The 24,218-nt window shown below is 38.5% G+C and overlaps 1 protein-coding gene across 4 annotated transcripts in view; it reads right to left on the bottom strand.

Annotated features, from left to right (window-relative positions):
* Positions 1 to 1,284: 1,284 nt before the first annotated feature.
* cmb (combover) overlaps positions 1,285 to 24,218 on the bottom strand; it is a 522,232-nt gene continuing 499,298 nt past the window's right edge. For all 4 annotated transcript variants that reach the window (XM_067139692.2, XM_067139691.2, XM_067139689.2 and 1 more), the window contains 2 exons: positions 16,041 to 16,181; positions 1,285 to 1,565 (listed from right to left, as the gene is read on the bottom strand). In XM_067139692.2, the coding sequence (XP_066995793.2) occupies positions 1,455 to 1,565; positions 16,041 to 16,181 (252 nt within the window). In that variant the 3' untranslated portion in view covers positions 1,285 to 1,454. The remainder of the gene's footprint in view (positions 1,566 to 16,040; positions 16,182 to 24,218) is intronic.

Here is a 24,218-nt window from a genome sequence, read left to right as displayed (position 1 = left end):
ATTGGAGAAAAAGATAGCAGAATGTTTTCAGAAACGAGCATAAAATTGAAGATTGTTAGAAACTATGGTCACTGAAATTGATCGAGGACTAAAACGAATAAAAACTGATGTAGAGCATAAAAAAATTGCTATAGAGGATCGACCTGCATCACTGGAAAAGGAGTCCATAGGAATGAACAGCTGAATTCGGAACAGAATTAGAGTGTGTGGCAGGGACTCTGTGTGTGTGTGTGTGTGTGTGTGTGTGTGCGTGCGTGCGTGCGTGTGTGAAAACCACCATCTTATGATGGCAAATCTCCGCAGTCCATGCATCGAAGGCAATTTGAGGCCGCAGTCGCCAACAATGGGTGGAGTAGAGAAGAAAAGGGGCCTTAGTGAATGCACTGCGAGGTTATGCCTTGGATCTACTCCAAGCAGTTCCAGACAGTGAACAAACTAACTACAATTCTTTGGTGGCCAGATTAGATGTGAGGTATGGTGATACACACCTTCAACATGTTTACCATAGCCAACTACATAGCAGACCGACAAGACACCACAAGAATTTGAGGTAGGCATCATGTGACTTGCTCGTATGGCTTATCCTTCAGCTCCAAACAATTTCATAGAACAGCTGGCTGTGGAGTCCTTTGTGATGGGTATAAATGACCCAGAATTGCAACAAGCTCTTCGTCTGGTGCACCCAAATACATTAGATGATGCGTTAGCTTGTGCATCGGAATTCAAAGCTGCCACACAGACCTCGAATTTACAGGCGCAGCTTACATGGCTTGATAAAGAGTAGCCACTAGACGAGAGGATAGACAGGATTGTTTTGAAAAGCCTGCCCAATAAGCATGGGCAAATTCGAGGGCAGAAGATTTGCTGTTGGAGTTGTGGTGAGCTTGGACATGTCAGAAGCCGCAGCCACAAAAACTCAAAGTTTTCCTAAAAGTTGAAAAGTCCTGGTGCTAAGGGGCAAGCACTGCATGTCGGCCCTGCTGCCCGAGAAAGGAGATATATGTCATTTCACTTGTGCATCAGTTAGACAGTATCTTTGTCGACAGAATCATAGAGTGGTGCAAGGGGAAACGTGGTATGAACAGTGCAATAACTTACTGTTTTTGTACAATGATCTAAACTACCAATAAAGAAGACAAATGAGACCCAGCTTAGATTAAAGGAATGGGTCTTATTTATTCTACTTCACATTCAACTTCTGTTTCTGAAAACAATATGGAGGAAAATCTAATAAGGAATGGACCAATTTTAACATACAAAGAAAGAATAGTCAGTAAATACACCGGTAAAATATATTATATAATCTATTACAAATTCAGGTATTATTTCACAGATGTTTTAATTATATAATCTAATAACCTTCTTCAGGTTATCCCACATATTTCTGGGATCGTTGGACATGGAATCTGGCCAATGGTTTGTTTCCTTAAACAAATATTGAAGTAAAATAGCACTTAGTTATCAGTAGAAGGCTCGTTTGTACCATCTTGCTCTCCAACTGGCAGCTGAACTGATACAAAGTTCTCTTCTTCTTTCCCATCATCATCCTTCTCAGTTTCTTCATTCTGGTAACATAAATAAAACACTGTGAAATTAAGAGTAAAACACAAAACTTCATAAAAGTTTTAAAAAGCTCCTTTTTAACAATATCATTGAAGAGCACACTGCACTGTGTGAAACAAAATAAGAAAAAATACAGAATTCTGTTTCAATCAAAACAGGAAAGAACACACTATATAACATTATTTTTGAATATTCAATAAGGTATAATTAGAAGAATTGTTAAATAATTGCCAAGGTTGAACAGAGGGAAAAGTGTTGAAATTATGCAAGTGGCTTGCTAACAGCAAACATACAACATTCATGAAGGTTACCGGTATAGACTAATTAGAGCAAGAAATTCTGTAGAAAGGCTGGGACTAAGCCTATATTAACAAGCTGAACCACAACGGATGAAAAGTAAATTATTTAAGAAAGTTTTGTAGAGAAGAACGGTATAGAAAAACACCGATTACCATCTGCAGAAAATTATCTGTATTAAGAGTTAAAATTACAGTATAGATAAATATTAGTTAGTTTTTTGCTATTTTGCTTTATGTCACACCAACATTGATAGGTCTTATGGCGACGATGCGACAGGAAAGGCCTCGGAATTGGAAGGAAGCGGCCATGGCCTTAATTAAGGTACAGCCCCAGCATTTGCCTGGTGTAAAAATGGGAAACCACGGAAAACCATCCTCAGGGCTGCCGACAGCGGGGTTCGAACCCAATATCTCCCGGATGCAAGCTCACAGCTGCGCGCCCCTAATCGCATGGCCAACTCGCCAGAAGGGACACAATAGGGACACTCTAGAAACTAATGGAAATACTCTATATGTAAAAAAAAAGGAGTGGAGGAAAGACATTATATACATAACAGCACAGAGGAAGGAATACTAGCTATACGTTGAATAGAATGTTCAACAGACAATGGAAGAATCCTGAATCATTATGTAAATTCTTTGTAATAATTAAGAACTTCCACATTAAGAATCAAGACAGGACACATGAGTGCATCAAAAAAGCCCATGCAGGACAGATTCAGGCTACAAAGCTGCAGCTGGGCCTTAAATCTCTATAGAGATCAGTGGTGATTGATCTTTTCCTTTGTTTTGAGTGGGCTGGAAAGTTTAAAACGAATACAAGTGGTTGAATCTATTTTCTCTATAAATCACGGTACTTTATACTTCGATAAAATGTTCAGATAAATGTTAGTGGATGAAGCAGACTACATCAACAATAGAAATGAAGGTTAAATTTTCAATAAACAATAAACAACTCCAAGTAAAATTCTGGTTTTCTGATTGTGAGATGAGGACATTAATTAATTAATTTGTGCATTCATTCATTCGTTCATTCAACATTTTTGATTACTGATGTGACTAATAGGACATCCTCAAATGAAAATATTAGTATAAAGATAAAATTTCTGTGGCCCATGAAATTGTTGTTTGGTCCCATATAACATCAATAATCATCATCATCATACTACCACTACAAAAGTTTATTAAAATAATAAACAAAAACCATTTCATTTCATAGCAATTCAGTTATCTCACTTTTCCTTCCACTCCAGATCAACTACAATTACTTGTCTAATCACACATTCATGAAGCAGGGCACTGTCCTCTCCAAAATCAATTCCTCTCTCTATGCACTGAAATTCTAAACCAAGAATGTCCAAACTTTTTTGAATGGTGGGCCAAATACAAGAAACCTGGGCGGGGCAGGGCAGGCAGGCCATAAGAGCTGTTATGGTTTGTTGTTGCAGTTGTTGATTCATCATCATCAATGTCCCACTCCAGTCGCCCGGGTGTGGTTAGTTGTTCATTACTCACGCCAAATGTTCCATGACTTTATTGCAATTCCCTAACAATAAAGATAAATTTCCCAGAATACAAGCACATTATAATCGTTACATAAAGTCAGATATTTTCTTAAGGCAGATATCAACACTGGCATAGTGTTCGCCAACAAAATGACGGCGACTAGTGCGAGAAGTGAAATGGCTTCTTCGATGAAAGTTAGGTTGCTGATTAGTAGTGGTGAGCTGCAAGATGTCTTGATGATGTTGGTCATCTTCATGAACAAGAATGTTTGTTTCAAAAATAGCTTTCACGGCCGCAGATCTTAAAATCTCAGGAACAGAACCAGCTTTTGGGTGGTTAGGCCATGTGCATTCGCAGAATTTCGCCCAGACGTGCCGCTTGGCCCCATCAGTTAGATTGGCACACCCCTCCAAGACTCTGCTTAGCAGTGGCAGACCAACTCCCTGGTCCCGCCAGGTTATCAATTAGAGATTGTTAACCTGCTAAAGGGGAAGTGAATTCTCGGTTTTCAAAAATATGTACTCCAAGGAGATTTTTGAAATTGTATCTCCATGGGGAGCCAAACCAAACTGATGATTTTTGAAATTGTATTACTTCTCTCACAGCACTAGTCAATAGGCTTTCACACAGTAATCGAACTTGCCGGTGTCTAGTGTTTTAATACGGTCAAATACCTTACTCGAGCCTTGAGAGATTGCTTGTTGCTGTTGTTGTTTAAAGGGGCCTAACATCTAGGTCATCGGCCTTGAGAGTTTGCAATACGCTTGGAAGCTTTCTCATATCTCACGGCTCAAGATATTCTTACTGCTGTGGTTGGTCATGGCTCACTTCTGAGTAGATCATGGCTCACTTCTGAGTAAGTAGGATACACTCTTTAAAAATTATAGAATCTCTGCACTTATCATTTTGAAATGTTATCTAATGTGAACCTTTCACAGTTGCTGTAGTTTTCAATGATGCACTGATCTTCCCGCACCATCAGGCATTATATACAACTGTGTTCTCATGACCAAAACATATGCTGCACCTTACATATATAAAGCCAGGGGAGGTCTTAGGATATTACCATACTGGCCTGAATATAAGACAGATATTTTTACATTTATGATTTTACGTTAAATGGTTCATGGTGTGGGTTACTGTAATCACGTCCTAGTTCGTGAACCATGGGCAATTGCTGAGTGACCTAGTAAGTAGTCCTGAGAGTCGGGATACCAGTTGCAACGGAATGGGAGTAGGCATCTCGGACATATTCTGAGTAATGGCCTTTCTTGTACTCTGGCGGCTAGGACTATACAATCCACCATGGTCCCCAATCCGCTAGAGGAGAGATCCTCACTTGGACTATCTGTAAGTAGGGTAGCATCTTGCTTCATGAATTTACCGAGCTCAGTACATTTTAAGCAAGCCTCGGACCTATGGGAGTAACGTAGTCCCACTCCCATTTAACAGGCGAGAGACTTCTTGGAAACAACCTGGTGAACAAAATTGAATTCAATGGGGAGCTATTAATATTAATGGGGCTTATGGAAGAAAGTAGAACGGCTGAGTCAGCAAAGAGGATGCATCTGGATGTGCTAGGAATAAGTGATATTTGGGTAAGTGGAGATAACAAGGAAGAGAGAGGAGATTGTAAAGTGTACTTGACGGGTGTCAAAAAGGGAAGGGCAGAGAGTGGGGTAAGGCTGTTCATCAGGAATACTATTGCACAACATAGTTTCTAGTAGGTACATAAATGAGCAATTGATGTGGGTAGATTTGGCAGTTGGAGGAATTAGGATGAGAATTGTCTCAGTGTATTCACCATGTGAGGGTGCAGATGAGGATAAAATTGACAACTTTTATGAAGCATTGCGTTTCTTATTCCTAATTTATTAAGCTATTATAAGCTACTTATGCCATCTCCAGAATAAGGCACCATATTTTACCAAATTTTAATTCAGCGCAGCAATTTTACGTATTATTTTTAAACTTCTAACTAACCACTTGTTACCTCATTTTTAAAAAACAAGACAAACAAAAATCTATACAAATTGTACCTCTTACTTAAGTATAAAAACAATCAGGATCCTGATCTATCTTTCTTTTAGGTTTGAGATTTTTAGGCTGATGATGCCCTCAACATGGGTGAAACATGTCCCTGTATGTAATATCTTAAGAACTATATCTTAAATTTAAATAAAAAACACTTATGTATTGAACAGGTGGAATTTTTAATCTAATATTATTATTTGATCGTAGTCAGAGTCGACAACAAGGATAGGATAGTGCTAATGGGCGATTTCAGTGTGAGAGTTCGAAAAAAGAACTGAAGGATACGAAAGGGTGATTGGTAAATGTGGGGAAGATATGGAAGCTCATGGGAATGGGAAGCATTTCCTGGACTTCTGTGCTACTATGGGTTTAGCAGTTATGAATATATTCTTCAAGCATAAGGCTATTCACTGCTACACATGGGAGGGTAGGGGTACCAGATCCATAGCAGACTATATCTTAACAGACTCCGAATTCAGGAAATCTGTTAGGAATGTACAGGTTTTTCAGGGATTTTTCGATGATACAGACCATCTGTAGTGAACTAAGTATCTCTAGGCCCTGTTTTGTGTAATTCAGGTGAACTCATAATAGATCCCAGGGAATCACTGGACAGGTGGAGGGAATATTTTGAAAATCTTCTCAACGTAAAAGGAAATCTTCCTGGTGGTGTCGCGAACAACCGAGCTTATAGGCAGGAGGAAAATAATGATGGTGAAATTACCCTTGAGGAAGTGGAGAGGATAGTAAATAAACTCCATTGTCATAAAGCTGCAGGAATAGATGAAATTAGAACTGAAATGGTGAAGTACAATGGGAAGGCAGGGATAAAAATGGCTTCATAGGGTAGTAAGATTACCGGGGAGTGTTGGTGAGGCTCCTTCAGATTGCAACAACTATCGAGGTATCCTACTGATTAGTATTCCAGAAGAAGTATTCACTGGCATCTTGGAAGGGAGTGTGTGATCAGTAGTTGAGAGGAAGTCGGATGAAAACCAGTGTAGTTTCAGACCACAGAGGGGCTGTCAGGTTCAGATTTTCAGTATGCACCATGAAATTGACAAATGCTACGAGAGGAATAGACAGTTGTGTTTATGTTTCATAGATCTAAGAGAAAGCATATGACAGGCTACCGAGGGAAAAGATGTTCACCATACTGGGGGACTATGGGATAAAGGGTAGACTATTAAAATCAATCAGAGGTGTTTATGTTGACAATTGGGCTGCAGTGAGAATTGATGGTGGAATGAGTTCATGGTTCAGGGTACTTACAGGGGTTAGACAAGGCTGTAATCTTTCACCTTTGTTGTTCGTAGTTTACATGGATAATCTGCTGAAAGGTATAAAATGACAGGGAGGGATTCAGTTAGGTGGAAATGTAGTAAGCAGTCTTGCCTATGGTGACGACTTGGTCTTAATGGCAGATTGTGCCGAAAGCCTGCAGTCTAATAAATTAGCCTTTCGAAGACTAAACTGATGTCAATAGGTAAGAAATTCAACAGAACTGAATGTCAGATTGGTGATTCAAAGCTGGAACAGGTAGATAATTTCAAGTATTTAGGATCTGTGTTCTCCCAGGACGGTAATATAGTAAGTGAGATTGAATCAAGGTGCAGGAAAGCTAATGCACTGAGCTCGCAGTTGCGATCAACAGTATTCTGTAAGAAGGAAGTCAGCTCCCAGACCATATTATCTTTACATCGGTCTGTTTTCAGACCAACTTTGCTTTACGGGAGTGAAAGCTGGGTGGACTCAGGATATCTTATTCATAAGTTGGAAGTAACAGACATGAAAGTAGCGAGAATGACTGCTGGTACAAACAGGTGGGAACAATGACAAGAGGGTACTTGGAATGAGGAGATAAAGGCTAAGTTAGGAATGAACTCGATGGATGAAGCTATACGCATAAACTGGCTTTGGTGGTGGGGTCGTATGAGGTAAATGGAGGAGGATAGGTTACTTAGGAGAATAATGGACTGTGTTACGGAGGGTAAGAGAAGTAGAGGGAGACCAAGACTACGATGGTTATACTCAACTTCTAACGATTTAAAGATAAAAGATATAGGACTAAATATGGCCACAGCACTAGTTGCAAATAGAGGATTGTGGCGACATTTAGTAAATTCACAGAGGCTTGCAGACTGAATTCTGAAAGACATAACTATCTATCTATAATGATGGTGTATGTATGTATGTATGTATGTATGTATGTATGTATGTATGTATGTATGTATGTATGTATGTATGTTAAAAGGTCCTTGCAAAAACTGCAGTTATTTCATATGTGCAGCCTAACATTTATAAAGTTTGTATCATTTTCCATGTGTACTGACTTGTGCCATGAGTGTCTCAATGTGCTTCGTAGCTGAGCTTAAGGTGATGAATAAACCAAAATTTCTTGATTTTTAATTTTTTTTTTCTTTTCCTATTTGTGGCTTGTGATTAAGTGATGGGCAGAATTGAGTACAGAGCATTCGAGAACTTTTGAGAACAGATACTTGCATTTTAAAACATATTCTCGAGTAAAACAAAACCTTTAAAAGTCGATTAGGTGTAATGCTAATTTACGTGGTACAAGACTTACAGAAACTTACTACATATACTGGTGACCAAATAACTAGGGAAGATAAAAAATTTAAAAAAGGATTTTGCCATCATGCTGAGAGCTTTCGTATCTGATGTCCTTTATTTTATTAGATCAGACAGTTAAAATCCTACTTGTGACTGACTGTTGCTTGACTTTTATCATTTAGTAGCATATTTCTTGATGAACTTGAGTGATCAAAGTTGCTGACCTGAAAGAAGTTTTCATGGGAACGTGACTAAGTTTCCCCGTGAAACTGAATTTATAGTATCAAGATTTTAAACCCGTATAATTTATGCAGGATTTTTTGTAAAATTATTATTTTACACACAGTCAATCCCCATATAACACCATCCGATACTCCGCCACCCTTGGTTATCACCCACGACAAGCTGGTTTAAAGTTATCGGCAAGAATATGGAAACTTTTTCTTTGAATGGCAAACTGGTTCATATCTGAAACTTTAGGAATGCGAGTTGGTTGAATGTGTTACCAACCCTCATTACCTGTAGCTCATTATCTTGCGTGGCATGATGTCAGGGGATTGAAGTGTCCTGGCATAGATGGGAATTTCCTTAAGGCTTACCATCACAGACAGTTTCTGAGAAATGCTTTGGAAGTCTGGACAAAGCAGTTTGAGGATTAAGAGCTTGACAGTAGCACATCTGTCTGTCCTGAGCGTACAAGTTTCTATGGTGAATAAACAAATGATTCTGTGTGTGAAAGAATCAGTGAGAAGTGTGTACTCTTATGAAGAACAGTTCCTTCTTTTAGGCGGAAGATTACAAACCAATTTTCGTTGTTGTGGGGAAAGCCATAAGCTGAGGAAATATTGGTTTATGCAACATCTTTCACAAGATTGTTCTAATGCAAAACAGAAACATTTTAAAATTAAATATTGATGAATACTAATCCAGAAAATCTCTATACATTATTTCGCTACGTAGGTGATTAAGTCGTTCAACTTGCTGTTTTAAAATAGTGACCTTGATTTAATGCCACCTCCATTACTGTGTCAAAAAATGCTCTGAACAAACGATCTTACTATAATGAGGAATAACTGTATTTTATTATTGTGATGTTTAGACAATTGCTGATCATTTTAATTCATTTCCAGATTTTCTGTTTTCGCACATTGTACCTTTTTTCCCAGGTCCCGAAAAAACAGAGAATTGAGGTTCCACTGTATAGTATTTGTACTCGCCAGGCTGAGTGGCTCAGATTGTTGAGGTGCTGGCTTTCAGACCACAACTTGGCAGATTCGATCCTGGCTCGGTCCAGTGATATCAGAATGTGCTTAAATACGTCAGCCTCGTGTCAGTAGATTTACTGGCACGTAAAAGAAATGCAGAGCAAAATTCCGGCACCTCAGTGTCTCCAAAAGTCATGAAAACAGTTGTTAGTGGGACATAAAAAATATTTTTAAAAGTATTTGTGCTCAAGATGATTTTTTATTTTAAATACTGTTCTGTAATTTGAAAAAGCTGTGCATGTCTACTTGACTGGATGAAACATGTCACAGGTTAACACAGATTTTTTTGTTTGAGCTATAATGTCTTTCTTCCAATTATTTGTGGTCAGCACTACAAGTGGATTAAGCCCAGGTTTATGGAGCTGTTTTATGCGACCATCACATTAAAATATATATATATTATTAAGAATACATCCCTCGACATAGATTTGGTGTCAGGAAGGGCATCCCACCATAAAACCAGGCTTAATCCACATTACTGTCAACCCCAGATAAATGGGAAGAAAGGTCAGGAAAGAACGTCTGAGCGTACAAGTTTCTATGATGAATAAACAAACGATTCTATTATTCATTTCTAAATATGGTGGAAACAGATGCTTATTCTTATAAATGAATAAGGTCTGAAATGTGAAGCAGAAACAGTGAGCCATAATAAAACAAAAATTCTCTTTAATCCCAAGTGTATATTGCTACTTATTGCCGAGTTAAGCTTTGTAAAAGATTTTGAGTTATGTCATCACTTCCTTTACAGACCTACATACAAACTTCAAGCCTAACAACTAACTTGATAACCCTAATCATTAATTGATGTTCATTGTATCTTTTGTTTATCAACAGGTGACCATAATACTCATATATTTGACTAGCATGATACCCGTGCTTCGCTACGGTATTATACTGAAATTTATAATTAAATGCTTAACGTTTTATATATAATCCTCCGAAATTCGCGATCTGACTCGTTTTCTAAGAGATTACGGCAAAGTTCCTCACATGTTTCAATCTTTCTTTCCAGCAATCGATTTCGTACTTCGCGAGGTAGGTCCAGGTATTCCACGCGGTCAGTTCGGTCCCTAAATCTTTGCCATCTTTTCCTATAAGCATTTTTAGTATGGATCAAATCCTGAAGGAGATCCGGCGTGGTGTCGTCTTGGGTGCCTTGGCGGTACTGAACCCGCGGCTTGACTGTATTCGTAGTCATTACCAGGCCAGGACCCGTTTCCAGCGCGGTCTGCACAATTTGACGACGGTCCAGAACATTATTATTATTATTATTATTATTATTATTATTATTATTATTATTAGATGTTCTGGACCCCACAGCAAGATGCAAGACCGCTACTTGGCGGTAAATTACATCTGCTGCCATTGTCATTGCTAACAATGTGACCAGCACCATTGTTGCGCGTAGGCAAGTGTGCAGAATTTCTGGCGATACGAATGACATACCTCCGTGTATTATTGACCTTATTATAGAGGTGAACAATTTGACGGCCAATCTCATTCCTATCGTTTATTTCAAATGTGTTTAAATTTTTATTTATATGCCAGGAGAATCTACTCTAATCTAAGAACGTTCTCCGAAGGAAAATATGGCTGTTGAAAAAGAACCCAGGAAAGATTAAAAATGATCGGTTTATGATCAGAATAAGTACATCGCAAGTCTACAGCCTGTTTCCTATCATTCGACAGGATGAGGGATGGAATGAATAAAGCCCCATCTAGCGGCTACAATAGGAATTCTGCCGGCTGCCGAAGCTCCCCTCTGGGGCAATGATCGATGAGTGACAAATGAAATGAAATATTGGACAGTGTTGCTGGAATGAATGATGACAGGAAAAGCCGGAGTATCCGGAGAAAAACCTGTCCCGCCTCCATTTTGTCCAGCACGAATGTCACATTGAGTGACCGGGATTTGAAACACGGAACCCAGCTGTGAGAGGCCGGCGCGCTGCCGACTGAGCAACGGAGGCTCCTTATAAGTACATTACGAACAGTAAAATCAATTGGTCTCACCTCCTTTTACACCCCACCGCCGTTAAGTTTATTTACCCCCACCCTCCAAAAAATTAAAAGAAGGCGTGTTTCTTTATGTTTAAAGGAGATTCCAAATACCAATGTTCACGTTTATTACCTTCAGTTTTGAGATATAAGTATCCCCTTAAAAATAATTCACGTTTTTAACTTCCTTCCACCCCCCCCCCCCCCTCCCTCACAAAGTGATATTAAAGCAAAAAATACTTGTTCCTTTAATAGTAAAGGATCTTCTAAATACCAATTATCACCACTCTAACCTCTTCAATTTTTGATTTATTTGTCCTCATGAAAGGAATTCAACTCCTTTTCACTCCCGCCCCCCCCCCCCCCCCACCCACCAAGATTGTTTCCCCACAAAACGCGCTTTTCTTTGTTTTTAAAGGAGATCAAAATACCAATTTTCACGTCTGTAACAACTTTAGTTTTTATTAGATGTATGTATTCTCATACAATTAAGTCAATTAATTTTTTCTATCCTTTAACACTCCAAATCCCCTTCATTGGATTTTCCGAGAATACGTGTTTGTTTACTTTTAAAGCAGATTCCAAAAATAAAATTTCACGTGTGTAACATCTTCATTTTTGAGATATCAGTAGCCTAATTAAAAGAATTCAACACCATTTTCAGTCACTTTTACCCCCCACCCCCCACTACCCAAGTTGTATTTCCGAAAACTAAAAATACACTTTTCTTTATTTTTAATTGGATAAAAAATGACCATTTTTCACTTCTGTACATGTTAAGTTTTTTGAGATATACTGTAGAAATTGTCATTTTAAAATTTCACCCCATTTTAGTTCCCCTTAAGTGGAGTTTCCAAAGACAAATCACCTATGTTTCTTTACACTTACAGGAGATTCCAAATACCCACTATTTACGTCTGTAACATTTTACGCTTCTCAGATATTCTGTAGATATAGTCTTTCAAAAAATTCACCCCAATTTGCCACTCCTGTTTAACCGCCATTAATTGAATTTTCCAAAAGCAAAAATATACGTGTTTCTATATTTTTAAAGGAGATCCCATTTACAAATTTTCAGTTCTGTAATATCTTCAGTTTCTGGGATATATGTATCCTCATTAAAGGCATTCAACCCATTATTCACCCTTTTACACCCCTCCTGTTGGGATTTAGAGAAAACAAAGAAATACGTGTTCCTTTATTTTTAAGGGAGATTCTAAACACCTATTTTTACATCTGTAAACGTTTAAAGTTTTAAGATGTAGACACACTCATTTTAAAAATTCACCCCCCTTTTCACCCCCCATTATTTGGATTTTCCAAAAACGAAAAAATGCCTGTTTCTTTATTTTTAAAGTAGATCCCAAATACCAATTTTCAGGTCTGTAATATCTTCAGGTTCTGAAATATAAGTAGCCTCATTAAAGGCATTCAACCTATTTTTCACCCTTTTTCACCCTTCCTATTAGGATTTTCCGAAAACAAAAAAGTACGTGTTTATTTTTAAAGGAGATTTCTAAATACCAAATTTTACATCTATAAACTTTAAAAGTTTTGAGATATAGATACACTCATTTTAAAAATTTCATCCCCTTTTTCACCCCCCATTATTTGGATTTTCCCAAAACGAAAAAATACCTGTTTCTTTATTTTTAAAGTAGATCCCAAATACCAATTTTCAGGTCTGTAATATATTCAGTTTCTAAGATATAAGTATTCTCTTTAAAGGCATTCAACCCATTTTTCACCCCTTTTCACCCCTCCAATTGGGATTTTCCGAAAACAAAAAAATTCGTGTTCCTTTATTTTTAATGAAGATTCTAAATACCAATTTTTACATCTCTAAACTTTAAAACGTTTGAGATATAGATGCACTCATTTTAAAAATTCACCCCCTTTTCACCCTCGCATTAATTGGATTTTCCAAAAACAAAAAAATATGTGTTTCTTTATTTTTGAAAGCGATCAAAAGTACCAATTTTGAGGTCTGTAATATCTTCAGTTTCTGAGATATATGTATTCTCTTTAAAGGCATTCAACACATTTTTCACCCCTTTTCACCCCTCCTATTGGGATTTTCCGAAAACAAAAAAATACGTGTTCCTTTATTTTTAATGAAGATTCTAAATACTAATTTTTACATCTCTAAACTTTAAAACTTTTGAGATATAGATGCACTCATTTTAAAAATTCACCCCCCTTTCACCCTCGCATTAATTGGATTTTCCAAAAACAAAAAAATATGTGTTTCTTTATTTTTCACAGCGATCAAAAGTACCAATTTTGAGGTCTGTAATATCTTCAGTTTCTGAGATATAAGTAGCGTATCCGGATTAAAGGCATTCAACCCCTTTTTCACCCTTTTTCACCCCTCCTATTGGGATTGTCTGAAAACAAAAAAATATGTGTTTCCTTATTTTTAAAGAAGATTCTAAATACCAATTTTCACATCTGTAAACTTTTAAAGTTTTGAGATATAGACACACTCATTTTAAAATTTCACCCCCCCCTTTTCACCCCCTTAGCGACGGAATATCCAAAAATCCTCTCTTAGCGAGCACCTACATCTTAATATGAATCTATGCCCAAAATTTCATTTCTTTATGTCCAGTAGTTTTGGCTCGGCGATGATGAATCAGTCAGTCAGTCAGGACAAGCTACTTTATATATATATAGATAAACACTTAAGTAAATCACTTTAAAATGAAGTAATGAACTACAGAGCAATTCTTCATATTCACTAGCTTTTGCTGTGTCATTGTCCATAATGTTTTCAGACTATCCACAATTAACCAATCCACATTAGAAATGTTCCTAAATTCCTAGATGTACTCCTACAGTTCAAAATCTATAGCTAGGCCATCTGCAATCGACAATAGTTAATGTAGACATCGGCATACTAAATACTGAATTTATAATCTAGACATACTTGAAAGTTCATGCTGTTCATTAATGTGCTCAGTGTGTCCAGAAATATCTTTTATAGCTCAAACTCACGAAATTCAATCACAATTTCTGATGATGTTTATTGTTTAAAGGGGCAAAACAGCTAGGTCATTTGCCCCTAATGATATAGTAATAATGCTATTTGCTTTACGTCCCACTAACTACTTTTAAGGTCTTCGGAGACGCTGAGGTGCCGGAATTTAGTCCCGCAGGAGTTCTTTTACGTGCCAGTAAATCTACCGACATGGGGCTGTCGTATTTGAGCACCTTCAAATACCACCGGACTGAGCCAGGATCAAACCTGCCAAGTTGGGGTTAGAAGGCCAGCGCCTTAACCGTCTGAGCCACTCAGCCCGGCCTTAATGATATGTGGTGCAATGAAATGAAAATTAAGACTTCAAAATGTATCCACTGACTAGAATCTAAAATGAATGATGAAAAAATGGCATGAATTCAAAACAATCAGTGGATCCAATTCACAATCCCTTATTCTCTCAGATGATGCTTGTTGTCCAAAGGGAGGGTTCAAACTCCAGGTCACTGGCCCTTCATAATAGTACTGATCACTGGTAAAGCAAAACCATGGTGTTCCTTCTATAATGGTACTAATCACAGGTAACGCCGACTCATGGTGTTCCTCGCATGGTAGTACTAATCAAAGGTAATGTAGACCCATGCCATATCACACATAATGGCACCACTCACAGGTAACAAAGACCCATGGTGTTCCTCACGTAAGGGTGCTACTCACAAGCAACGCAGACCCATGGTATTCCTCACATAGTGGGACTAATCACGGTCACCGGCTAGATCCGTGGTGTTCACAACTTGATTCTTATGCAACCATTAAACAAATGTGTTCTGCAGATCATCCTTTTGTCATAAATAATAATATAAGCCTATATCCAGCAAGAAGAAAGAAACTTTCTAATGGTAAATTAATTTTCTAAATTAGTAATGTTGTTTCCACTATTTCTGATTTCAAATAAACAAACTTACTTTCTTTGTTAGTATAGAATCATAGAATTTGGTATTGTGCAAAAACTCAAAATACAGAATGTCTGCAAGGATATTAACTATAACAAGGTTTACTGTACACTGGTTGTGCATGCAGAATCGTGCATGTTGAAAAGATTTCAGATTAAACAAAAATCAGAAATCATCTATGATAAAACTGTGTTCTGCACTGAATATTTTCCTACTGCCCATGTGCAAAATAATGAGAAAGATGGCAAATACCAGGAGAAAAAGACTAGACAGGTATATGAAATAGACTTGAGATCTTGATTATGTTGACAGACTTATACCTGCCAGCATTTTGATATTAAAGAGTAATTAAGAAGGTTGTAAATATCCTTTTCTTTCCACATAACATTAACTTAGGTAGGTATTCAACAACATTGGGAAGGGATAGGGCTAGAACAAGATAGGTAGTGGCTGTGGCCTTAATTAAGTCATAGCTCATTAGAAACCACAGTAAAAAATCTTCAGGGGTGACAGCAATGGAATTCGAGCCCACTATCTCCCGAAAGTAAGGTTAAGCTACATGATTCACATTGCAGAGCCCACTACCTTGGATGCAAGAACCAGCAATGCCCACTGAAAGGACTCTAAATACCGACAAGTGGCAGGCTTACAACCTCTAGACTGTGGGAAGGCCAGCCTTAGAATAGTACAATTTATTACAGGAGCCACAATGCCCATAATCCATTCTGTTAATGATACTTTCCCATTTCCACATGAATTGGAAAATCACTTAATTATCATTTACATTACACAGCAATTTCATGTTCATTTTCTCCTTACAACATTCAGTACTGAACTAATCACACCATTATTTTGGTCAATCCCAAACCTCTTTGTCGCAGACTTCAGAATGATGACCTCCTTCATCTTGCTTGTCCTGGTTAGTTGTAGAAGGTAATTCAGAAGAGAGAGCAGTTTTCAGAGAGATGTCATCTTCACTTTCAGTCTCAGCTACCATGTTTGATGCATGCTACAAAAAGAAAATCAGAATTTTCAAACTTCAACACCAAGAATCAATAGGTGGCTGCTAATAGCAGAGGGGTTTAAGTAAGAATTTGGTTAGATTTGAAGATTGCTGGAATTGACCGATTGTTGTTTTAAGGGGTAAAACAACAAGGTTATCAGCTAGTTTAATATTAAGGTATTCACCAAAGGAAGGTGCAGATTAGAATGTGGAAGTGCACAGACCAATATGTTACCAAGAGAAGTAAATGGGAATAATATGCAATTTCAATATCATGGTAATATACAATGCACTGGCACAAGAAAGTAATGGCTATCTATGTCTGCTACTATATCATTTATCCTGAAGAAAAGCCAAACCAATATCTGCTAAGTTTCCTTTCTATCCTGTACCATGTATGGAAATGTTCATCACCTAAGCTAATTCATACATGAATCCAATAAGTTCATTCCTAACATTATGAATAACTTTCAATTGCTCCTCATCAGTTTGCACAAGTAATTATTCTCATCTTTTTGCATATCTCTTGTTTCTAGTTAAGGAATCCTGAATTACCCAACTTATGCTCCCATTAAACAGTCTGTCTGAATGCTGAATGGCATAGTGAGGTGTTGTGGGAATAAACATCCTTCTTGTAGAATACAGTATATCACAACTGAGAACTCTTGCCATTAATTCTCCACACCTAGGTAAATTTTTTCTCATGATCCTGCCACCTTGGGAGAATATACAATCCCAAGTACAGTGAAACTTTGACTGACAGCTCCTAGAATTTATTTCCCCAGACTTGTCATTCAGATCTCATGGTCTCAAGTTATTACTACAGTATTAAAATATCAGCAGCATAAATGAATTTTATTGATGATGTGTCTGGGAAGTCGTATATGTACAGACTGAAAAGAAGGGGGGCGAGGACTGAACCTTGAGAAAACCATTGTTTAATTTAAACACACTACTTCTGTCATTATCAGCATAGATCTGGAAGTACCTATTACTAAGCATATTGCTAAGTAAGGCTGTAAGTTTATGACATGGGAAACACTCAAAAATGTTAGGAGTCCTTCTCGCCAGACAGTATCATAGGCAGCTGATAGATCTAAAAAGGCAGCCACACTTACTGATTTCCTCTCATATCGATATATGTGGTGAGAGACAGTACTTGATCATTACAACTTCTTCCGGGTCTAAATCCTGCTTGCTCTATAGGAATGTAGCTGTTGATTGTTTCATAAATTCTATTGTAGATCAGTCGCTCAAGGAGTTTATATATGACACTTAGAAGTGCCATTGGATGTATAATTCAAGAAATGGTGCCTTCACTTAAATCCTCAAAAATCAGTTATATCTACATTCCACTTACGCAACAGACATTCTAATTACAAACCAACAATAAAATTCCGAGGTCAAGTGTTGCCGTTCTGCAGTAGACCAAAATACTTGGGAATAACACTTGATAGAACTTTGACTTTCAAGCAACATCTCTCAAATGTAGCTGCTAGAGTTAAAACTAGAAATATTCTTCAGAAACTTGCTGGTACATCATCGGGAGCCAATACTCATGTTGCTGAATACTGCTGCCCCTCTTGGATCAATAGTATTCACACTAATAAGATTGATGTACAACTCAATCAGGCAATGCGCATAATCACGGGATGCATTCGGAGCACGAACACGCTACGGCTTCCTGTTCTCAGCAATATTCCACCTCCATCCTTAAGATGATCAGAAGCTCTCCTAAAGGTTTGGAAAAACATTCAGCAGAACCCACAACTACTCATCCATCAAGATATTACAAACACTGAACATCAACGACTGAAATCAAGGAAATCACCTTGGTGTACAGCACCAGATCTTGATAGAACCTCTTTTCATGTTAACAGTTCATGGAAAGCCCAGTGGGATCAGTCTTCAGTAGTCAACAAACATCTAGATGAGAATCCTTCTAAACATGCACAAGGATTTGATCTTCCAAGGCGACAGTGGAGAATTATCAATCAGATAAGAACTGGACAAGGCAGATGTGGTTATCTATGTGCAAATGGGGTTGGACTAGCTCTGCAGATTGTGATTATGGTGCCTCTTCTCAGTCAATCCACTAGCCCAAATCAAGCTTTCAAAGGAACACTAATGGACATTCACTGCACATCGGATGAAGCAGTTGATTGTGTCAAAATACTAGACCTAGAGTTTTAGTATTGTACAGACTTGTGACTATGCACATTTATCCTGAAACTATATATATGTACATACATTTATCATACGATAAATAAATAAGTATAAAAATTTAGGTTTATAAAATCTGCATTGATCATTCCACAAAGTATCATTTTCTCACTTTATTCACTCAGAAGAGGCAAACCACAGCATTAATGATGGCAACTTGTAGTAGGTTTTCAATGTATTCTGGTGGTGGTTTACGGTTGCATTAACACTTACAGGTTTTCAGCCCAATGTATTCTGTCAGGTATCCAGTATGTGCATGGTCCTGTATTTGTTTCGTCCATTTTTAGTGATTTTATATAGGCAATATTTAAATAATATTTCAGAATGCACTGCATGTTCAAATTTGGACAAGAGGCCATTCTTTGAACATTTTTGTTGGTGTAATATGCAGAGTTTTTTTTTTTATTGCTAGGGGCTTTACATCGCGCCGACACAGATAGGTCTTATGGCGACGATGGGATAGGAAAGGCCTAGGAGTTGGAAGGAAGCGGCCGTGGCCTTAATTAAGGTACATCCCCAGCATTTGCCTGGTGTGAAAATGGGAAACCAAGGAAAACCATTTTCAGGGCTGCCGATAGTGAGATTCGAACCTACTATCTCCCGGATGCAAGCTCACAGCCGCGCGCCTCTACGCGCACGGCCAACTCACCCGGTACTATGCAGAGTTTAATTAACAAATTGGTGTTCACATCATAATTCTGTCGTATGGCTACAATGCACCACAATGATGCACGACAGAACACACAGCTTCTGGTAGAATTCAGAATGCTGCTTTTTATGATAAATATGCATATGAATAAGGAGGGAAGGAGGAAAATAGGTGGGGGAGGGGGAAGTTGAATGGGGAAGTGCAGGTTGGGAAAAGGAAGATTTATAATGTTTATCTTCTAACTTAATTTAAAACACTTCCTAGGCTTAATTGCTTGCCATTCAACTCTTTGGTTTGTTTAAAACTTAATGTTTCAATGGCCCTTAACTGTCCTCTTATGAAAAATTATTCCAAAATCTTGTCATGTCAATGTTGTGTCTTGGTTTTAGGAATGCTTCCTCGGCTGCTCTTCTTCATTAAACTAAGTTTTGCTATAACTGTTATGGTATAACTGAACATCATGGGTATTTGTTGTTAAAGACATTTCTGAAGCTGAATACTTTCGTACTACGATTGTGTATTAGCTTTCCTCTGTCTGTAATGAAATAAAAAGTTTTTATTTTAATTTTATAAGAATGTCTATTAGAACTGCTCAAGGAAACTTATGTATTAAGAAATGGTGTCTCACCTTCTTATGGTTGTCATCATCCTACTGCTGTCCTTGGCGAGGTCTTGTTGCAGCGAATGTGGCTTTCTGTCTGGTGAAGTAACGGTGTGTACATTCTGGAGCTTGCTCCTCGAATTGGGGAGGTAATAGCAGAAGGTGGGGAGGAGGCGTGTCGCTTGCATCCATGGTTTCAAGGCTTATAAACAGGGAGGTGGGTGGGTAGGAGAAATAGATTTTTGGGAGGAAAGAGACTTGTGTGGGTTCTTTCTTTTATACTCCTTATTACTTTCTGTACCTAAAGCTTGATTTAAAAATATGCTACATTCACGTTTAATGATTCGAAAATACAATACAGCAACAAATTTGTTTAAGAAGCATGACTAGAAAATTTCATATTCAACTAACAATAATACAAAGTAGAGATTTTTCAAGCACAACAATGTAAATTCCACAGAGAAGAATATCCATTCAGATTCAGGAGTGTACAAATTAATGTCGCCAATATAAAATGTCTTATGTGCTGCAGACTGGATGTAATTTTACGGCAAGATATCTCGAACACGTTAATGCTGAAAGGCACAAAACCTTTTCATCTATGGGCCAACATATGAGTGCAACCAGTCATCAATTCACCACAATTGAGCAAGACTAACTTTTTATGTAAAACAAAAAAAGGCAGCCTTCTAAACACACTAGAATTTTTTTTTTTTTAATTTAGATCAACTCAGTAATCAGAACAATAACTTCAATGACAAAATAGAAAATAAGAACCCTTTATATGATGGAATACTCATATATTTGGAAGCATTAGGTACAAAAATAATAAAGAATGTAAAAGAAAGAACCCGCACAAGTCCCTTTCCTCCCAAAAATCTATTTCTCCTACCCCCCCTCCACAGCCCTTGAAACTGTGGCCGCAAGTGATAAACCTCCTCCCCACCTTCCGCTATTACCTCCCCTACTAGAGGAGCAAGCTCCAGAATGTACACACCATTACTTCACCAGACGGAAAGCCACACTCGCTGCAACAAGACCTCTCCACGGACAATAGTAGGATGACGACAACCATAAGAAGGTGAGACACCACTTCTTACAACACAAAGTTTCCTTGACTGAGCTCGATAGCTGTAGTCACTTAAGTGCGGCCAGTATCCAGTAATCGGGAGATAGTGGGTTCGAGCCCCACTATCGGCAGCCCTGAGGATGGTTTTCCATGGTTTCCCATTTTCACACCAGGCAAATGCCGGGGCTGTATTTTAATTAAGGCCACGGCCGCTTCCTTCAAATTCCTAGGCCTTTCCTATCTCATCGTCGCCATAAGACACATCTGTGTTGGTGCGACGTAAAGCAAATAGCAACCAAAAAAAAAATCCTTGAGCAGTTCTAATAGACATTTTTTTTTTTTTTTTTTTTTTTTTTTTTTTTTCCATTACAGACTGACAAAAGTTAATACACAATCCTAATATGAAAGTACTCAGCTTCAGAGATGTCTCTAACTAACAAATACCCAAGATGTTCAACTTTACCATACCAGTTATAGCAAAACTTATTTTAATGAAGAAGAGCAGCTGAGGAAGCATTCCTAAAACCACGACACAACACTGACGCAAGCTTTTGGAACAAATTTTCGTAGAAGGACAGTTATGTGACTTAAACATTCAGTTTTAAACGAACCAAAGAGTTGAATGGCAAATTTAAGACCTTATCAAGCAATTAGGAATTATTTTATATGAAGTTAGAAGATAAGCATAATAAATCTCCCCTTCCCTGACCTGCAGTTCCCCATTCAACTTCCCCCCCCATCCCATTGCCCCCACTCCCTTCTTTTTGAATAGTTTCACTTTATGCATAATTAAGGTACTATTTTAAGATGATTTTTAATGAAGAATATAATTCTTTGTAATAATTCCTTCACCTAAACAAAGAAAAAAGTAGCTGAGGACATTCCCAAGGAACAGAACATGTGCTACTAGTTAGCTTGTTTTAAGCAAATATACTGTATCAAAATAGATCGAGCTCGATAGCTGCAGTCGCTTTTAAGTGCGGCCAGTATCCAGTATTCAGGAGATAGTGAGTTCAAACCCCACTGCCGGCAGCCCTGAAAATGGTTTTCTGTGGTTTCCCATTTTCACATCAGGCAAATACTGGGGCTATACCTTAATTAAGGCCACGGACACATCCTTCACATGCCTAGGCCTTTCTTGTCCCATCGTCACCGTAAGACTTATCTGTGTCGGTGCGACGTAAAGCAAATTGTAGAAAATATAAAAAAAATGGAAATCCTCAAATTTATTGTATTCTTGTGATAAACTTTGATATGGACCAGAAGCTGTCCTTCATGATGCCAACCCTATGAGGAGGGATATATTCACTATTGCGTATATCAGCAGTGGTTTATAGTGTGATGTGTTGTGTGTATATGAAGAGAAATATATGTTAATGAACACGAACAACCAGTCCTCTAACTACAGGAATTTTCCTCCTCCTCCTCCTCCTCTCCGCTTATCAAGTTCCTGCCGGATTGGGCCATTTATGGCAATTCTCCACCTTTCCCTCTCTTTGCACCATTCCTCTTCCATCATTTTATTGCAGTCCAGGTTTCTTCTTCTTGTACTCCTCTTTACTGAATTGATCCACATTGTTCTAGGTCTCCCTCCCCATCTCTTTCCCTCAAATTTCATCTCCATTATCTGTTTTTGTATATTTTTCTCCTCCCTCCTCTTGACATGTCCAAACCATTTTAGTTTACTCCTATCATTTCTCTCATTTAGGTTTTCTATTCCAACCTCCTTTCTCACATGTTTGTTTCTCAATCTGTGTTTCCTTGTTTTTCCTATCATACTTCGTAGGTACCGGTTTTTAATTTTGCTGACTTGAATTCTACTCTCCTCCCTACATTTCACTGTTCAGGTCTCAGCCACATACGTCAAAAACCAAACCAAACCAAACCAAACCCCATGGCACTACAGCCCTTGAAGGGCCTTGGCCTACCAAGCGACCGCTGCTCAGCCCGAAGGCCTGCAGATTACGAGGTGCCGTGTGGTCAGCACGACGAATCCTCTCGGCCGTTATTCTTGGCTTTCTAGACCGGGGCCGCTATCTCACCGTCAGATAGCTCCTCAATTCTAATCACGTAGGCTGAGTGGACCTCGAACCAGCCCCCAGGTGCAGGTAAAAATCCCTGACCTGGCCGGGAATCGAACCCGGGGCCTCCGGGTAAGAGGCAGGCACGCTACCCCTACACCACGGGGCCGGCACATACGTCAATACAGGTGCATAATACATTATGTACATTATCTCTTTTCACTTCCTTGGTGCTTCCTTATTCCAGACAACATTCCTTACACTCCGGTAGAATGCATTGCCCTGTTGCACCCTCTTGTATCTCCAAGTCCAGCCTGCATTCTGCACTAATTCACTCCTCAGGTATTTGAAACTAACAACAATTTCCAGGCTTTGACCACCAATTTTCCAACTACCTTTCCCTTTTCTTTCTCCTCTTGATATCACCATGGTCCTGCCTTTCTCTGTGCTGAGTTTCATATACATTTCAATTTTCTCATTCAGTGAACGCACTTGTTGTTCGTTCTCCAGATCACAATATCATCTAGAAACTGTAACAACTTCATCTCCTTACTCCCACATGCTTCCTTTGTCTCCTTTACAATTTCATCCATAACCATTCTAAACAAAAGAGGTGTCATCACGCTCCCCGGTCTTAGTCCAGTTTCATTTCTAAACCATTCTGTCTTTCCAACTGGAGTTTGTACACTGCCAATACAGTTGTTGTACACTGCCTGCACCATTCTTACAGTCTGTGTACCTAGTTTCTTTTTTGACCATGGTTTCTCAAATCTTCTCTCTCGGAACACTATCGTATGCCTCTGTTAGATCTATGAATGTCATGAACAGATCTTTTCAATATTCCCAGTTCATTACCATTACTTGCCTCATGCTGAAGACTGGGTCCACTGTAGATCTTCCACTTCATAAAGCCATACTGTTCCTCTTGCAACTCTCCTTCTCCCTTTCTTCCCATTCTCCTAATATCTTTTCCAGCATTTTTGCCACTTGTGACAAGGGTGAGATTCCTCTATAGTTATCACACAATTTTTTGTCCCCCTTCATAAAGGCTGGTATTATTATTCCTTTTCCCCAGTCTTCTGGCACAGGTTTTTTTTTTTTTTTTTTTTTTCAATTGGCTTTATGTCGCATTGACACAGATAGGTCTTACGGTGACAATGGGATAGGAAAGGACTAGGAGTGGGAAGGAAGCGGCCGTGGCCTTAATTAAGTACAGCTCCAGGATTTGCCTGGTGTGAAAATGGGAAACCATGGAAAACCATCTTCAGGGCTGCCAACTGTGGGGTTCGAACCCACTAACTCCCGAATGCAAGCTCCAGCTGCGCGCCCCTAACAGCATGGCCAACTCGCTTGGTGGCACTGATTTCTGCTTCCATGTGCACTTTAGCAATCTGTAAATCTACTGTAGTCGAACAGCCTGGCAGCTTTTATCATTTCCACACTACTTTCATCCATCCCTGGTGCCTTCCCCCTTTTCATT

Source organism: Anabrus simplex, chromosome 2, assembly GCF_040414725.1.
Source record: "Anabrus simplex isolate iqAnaSimp1 chromosome 2, ASM4041472v1, whole genome shotgun sequence".
Taxonomy (NCBI): Eukaryota; Metazoa; Arthropoda; class Insecta; order Orthoptera; family Tettigoniidae; genus Anabrus; species Anabrus simplex.
The sequence above is the reverse complement of the archived record's forward strand: the minus strand, read 5'-3'. Positions and strand labels throughout refer to the sequence as shown.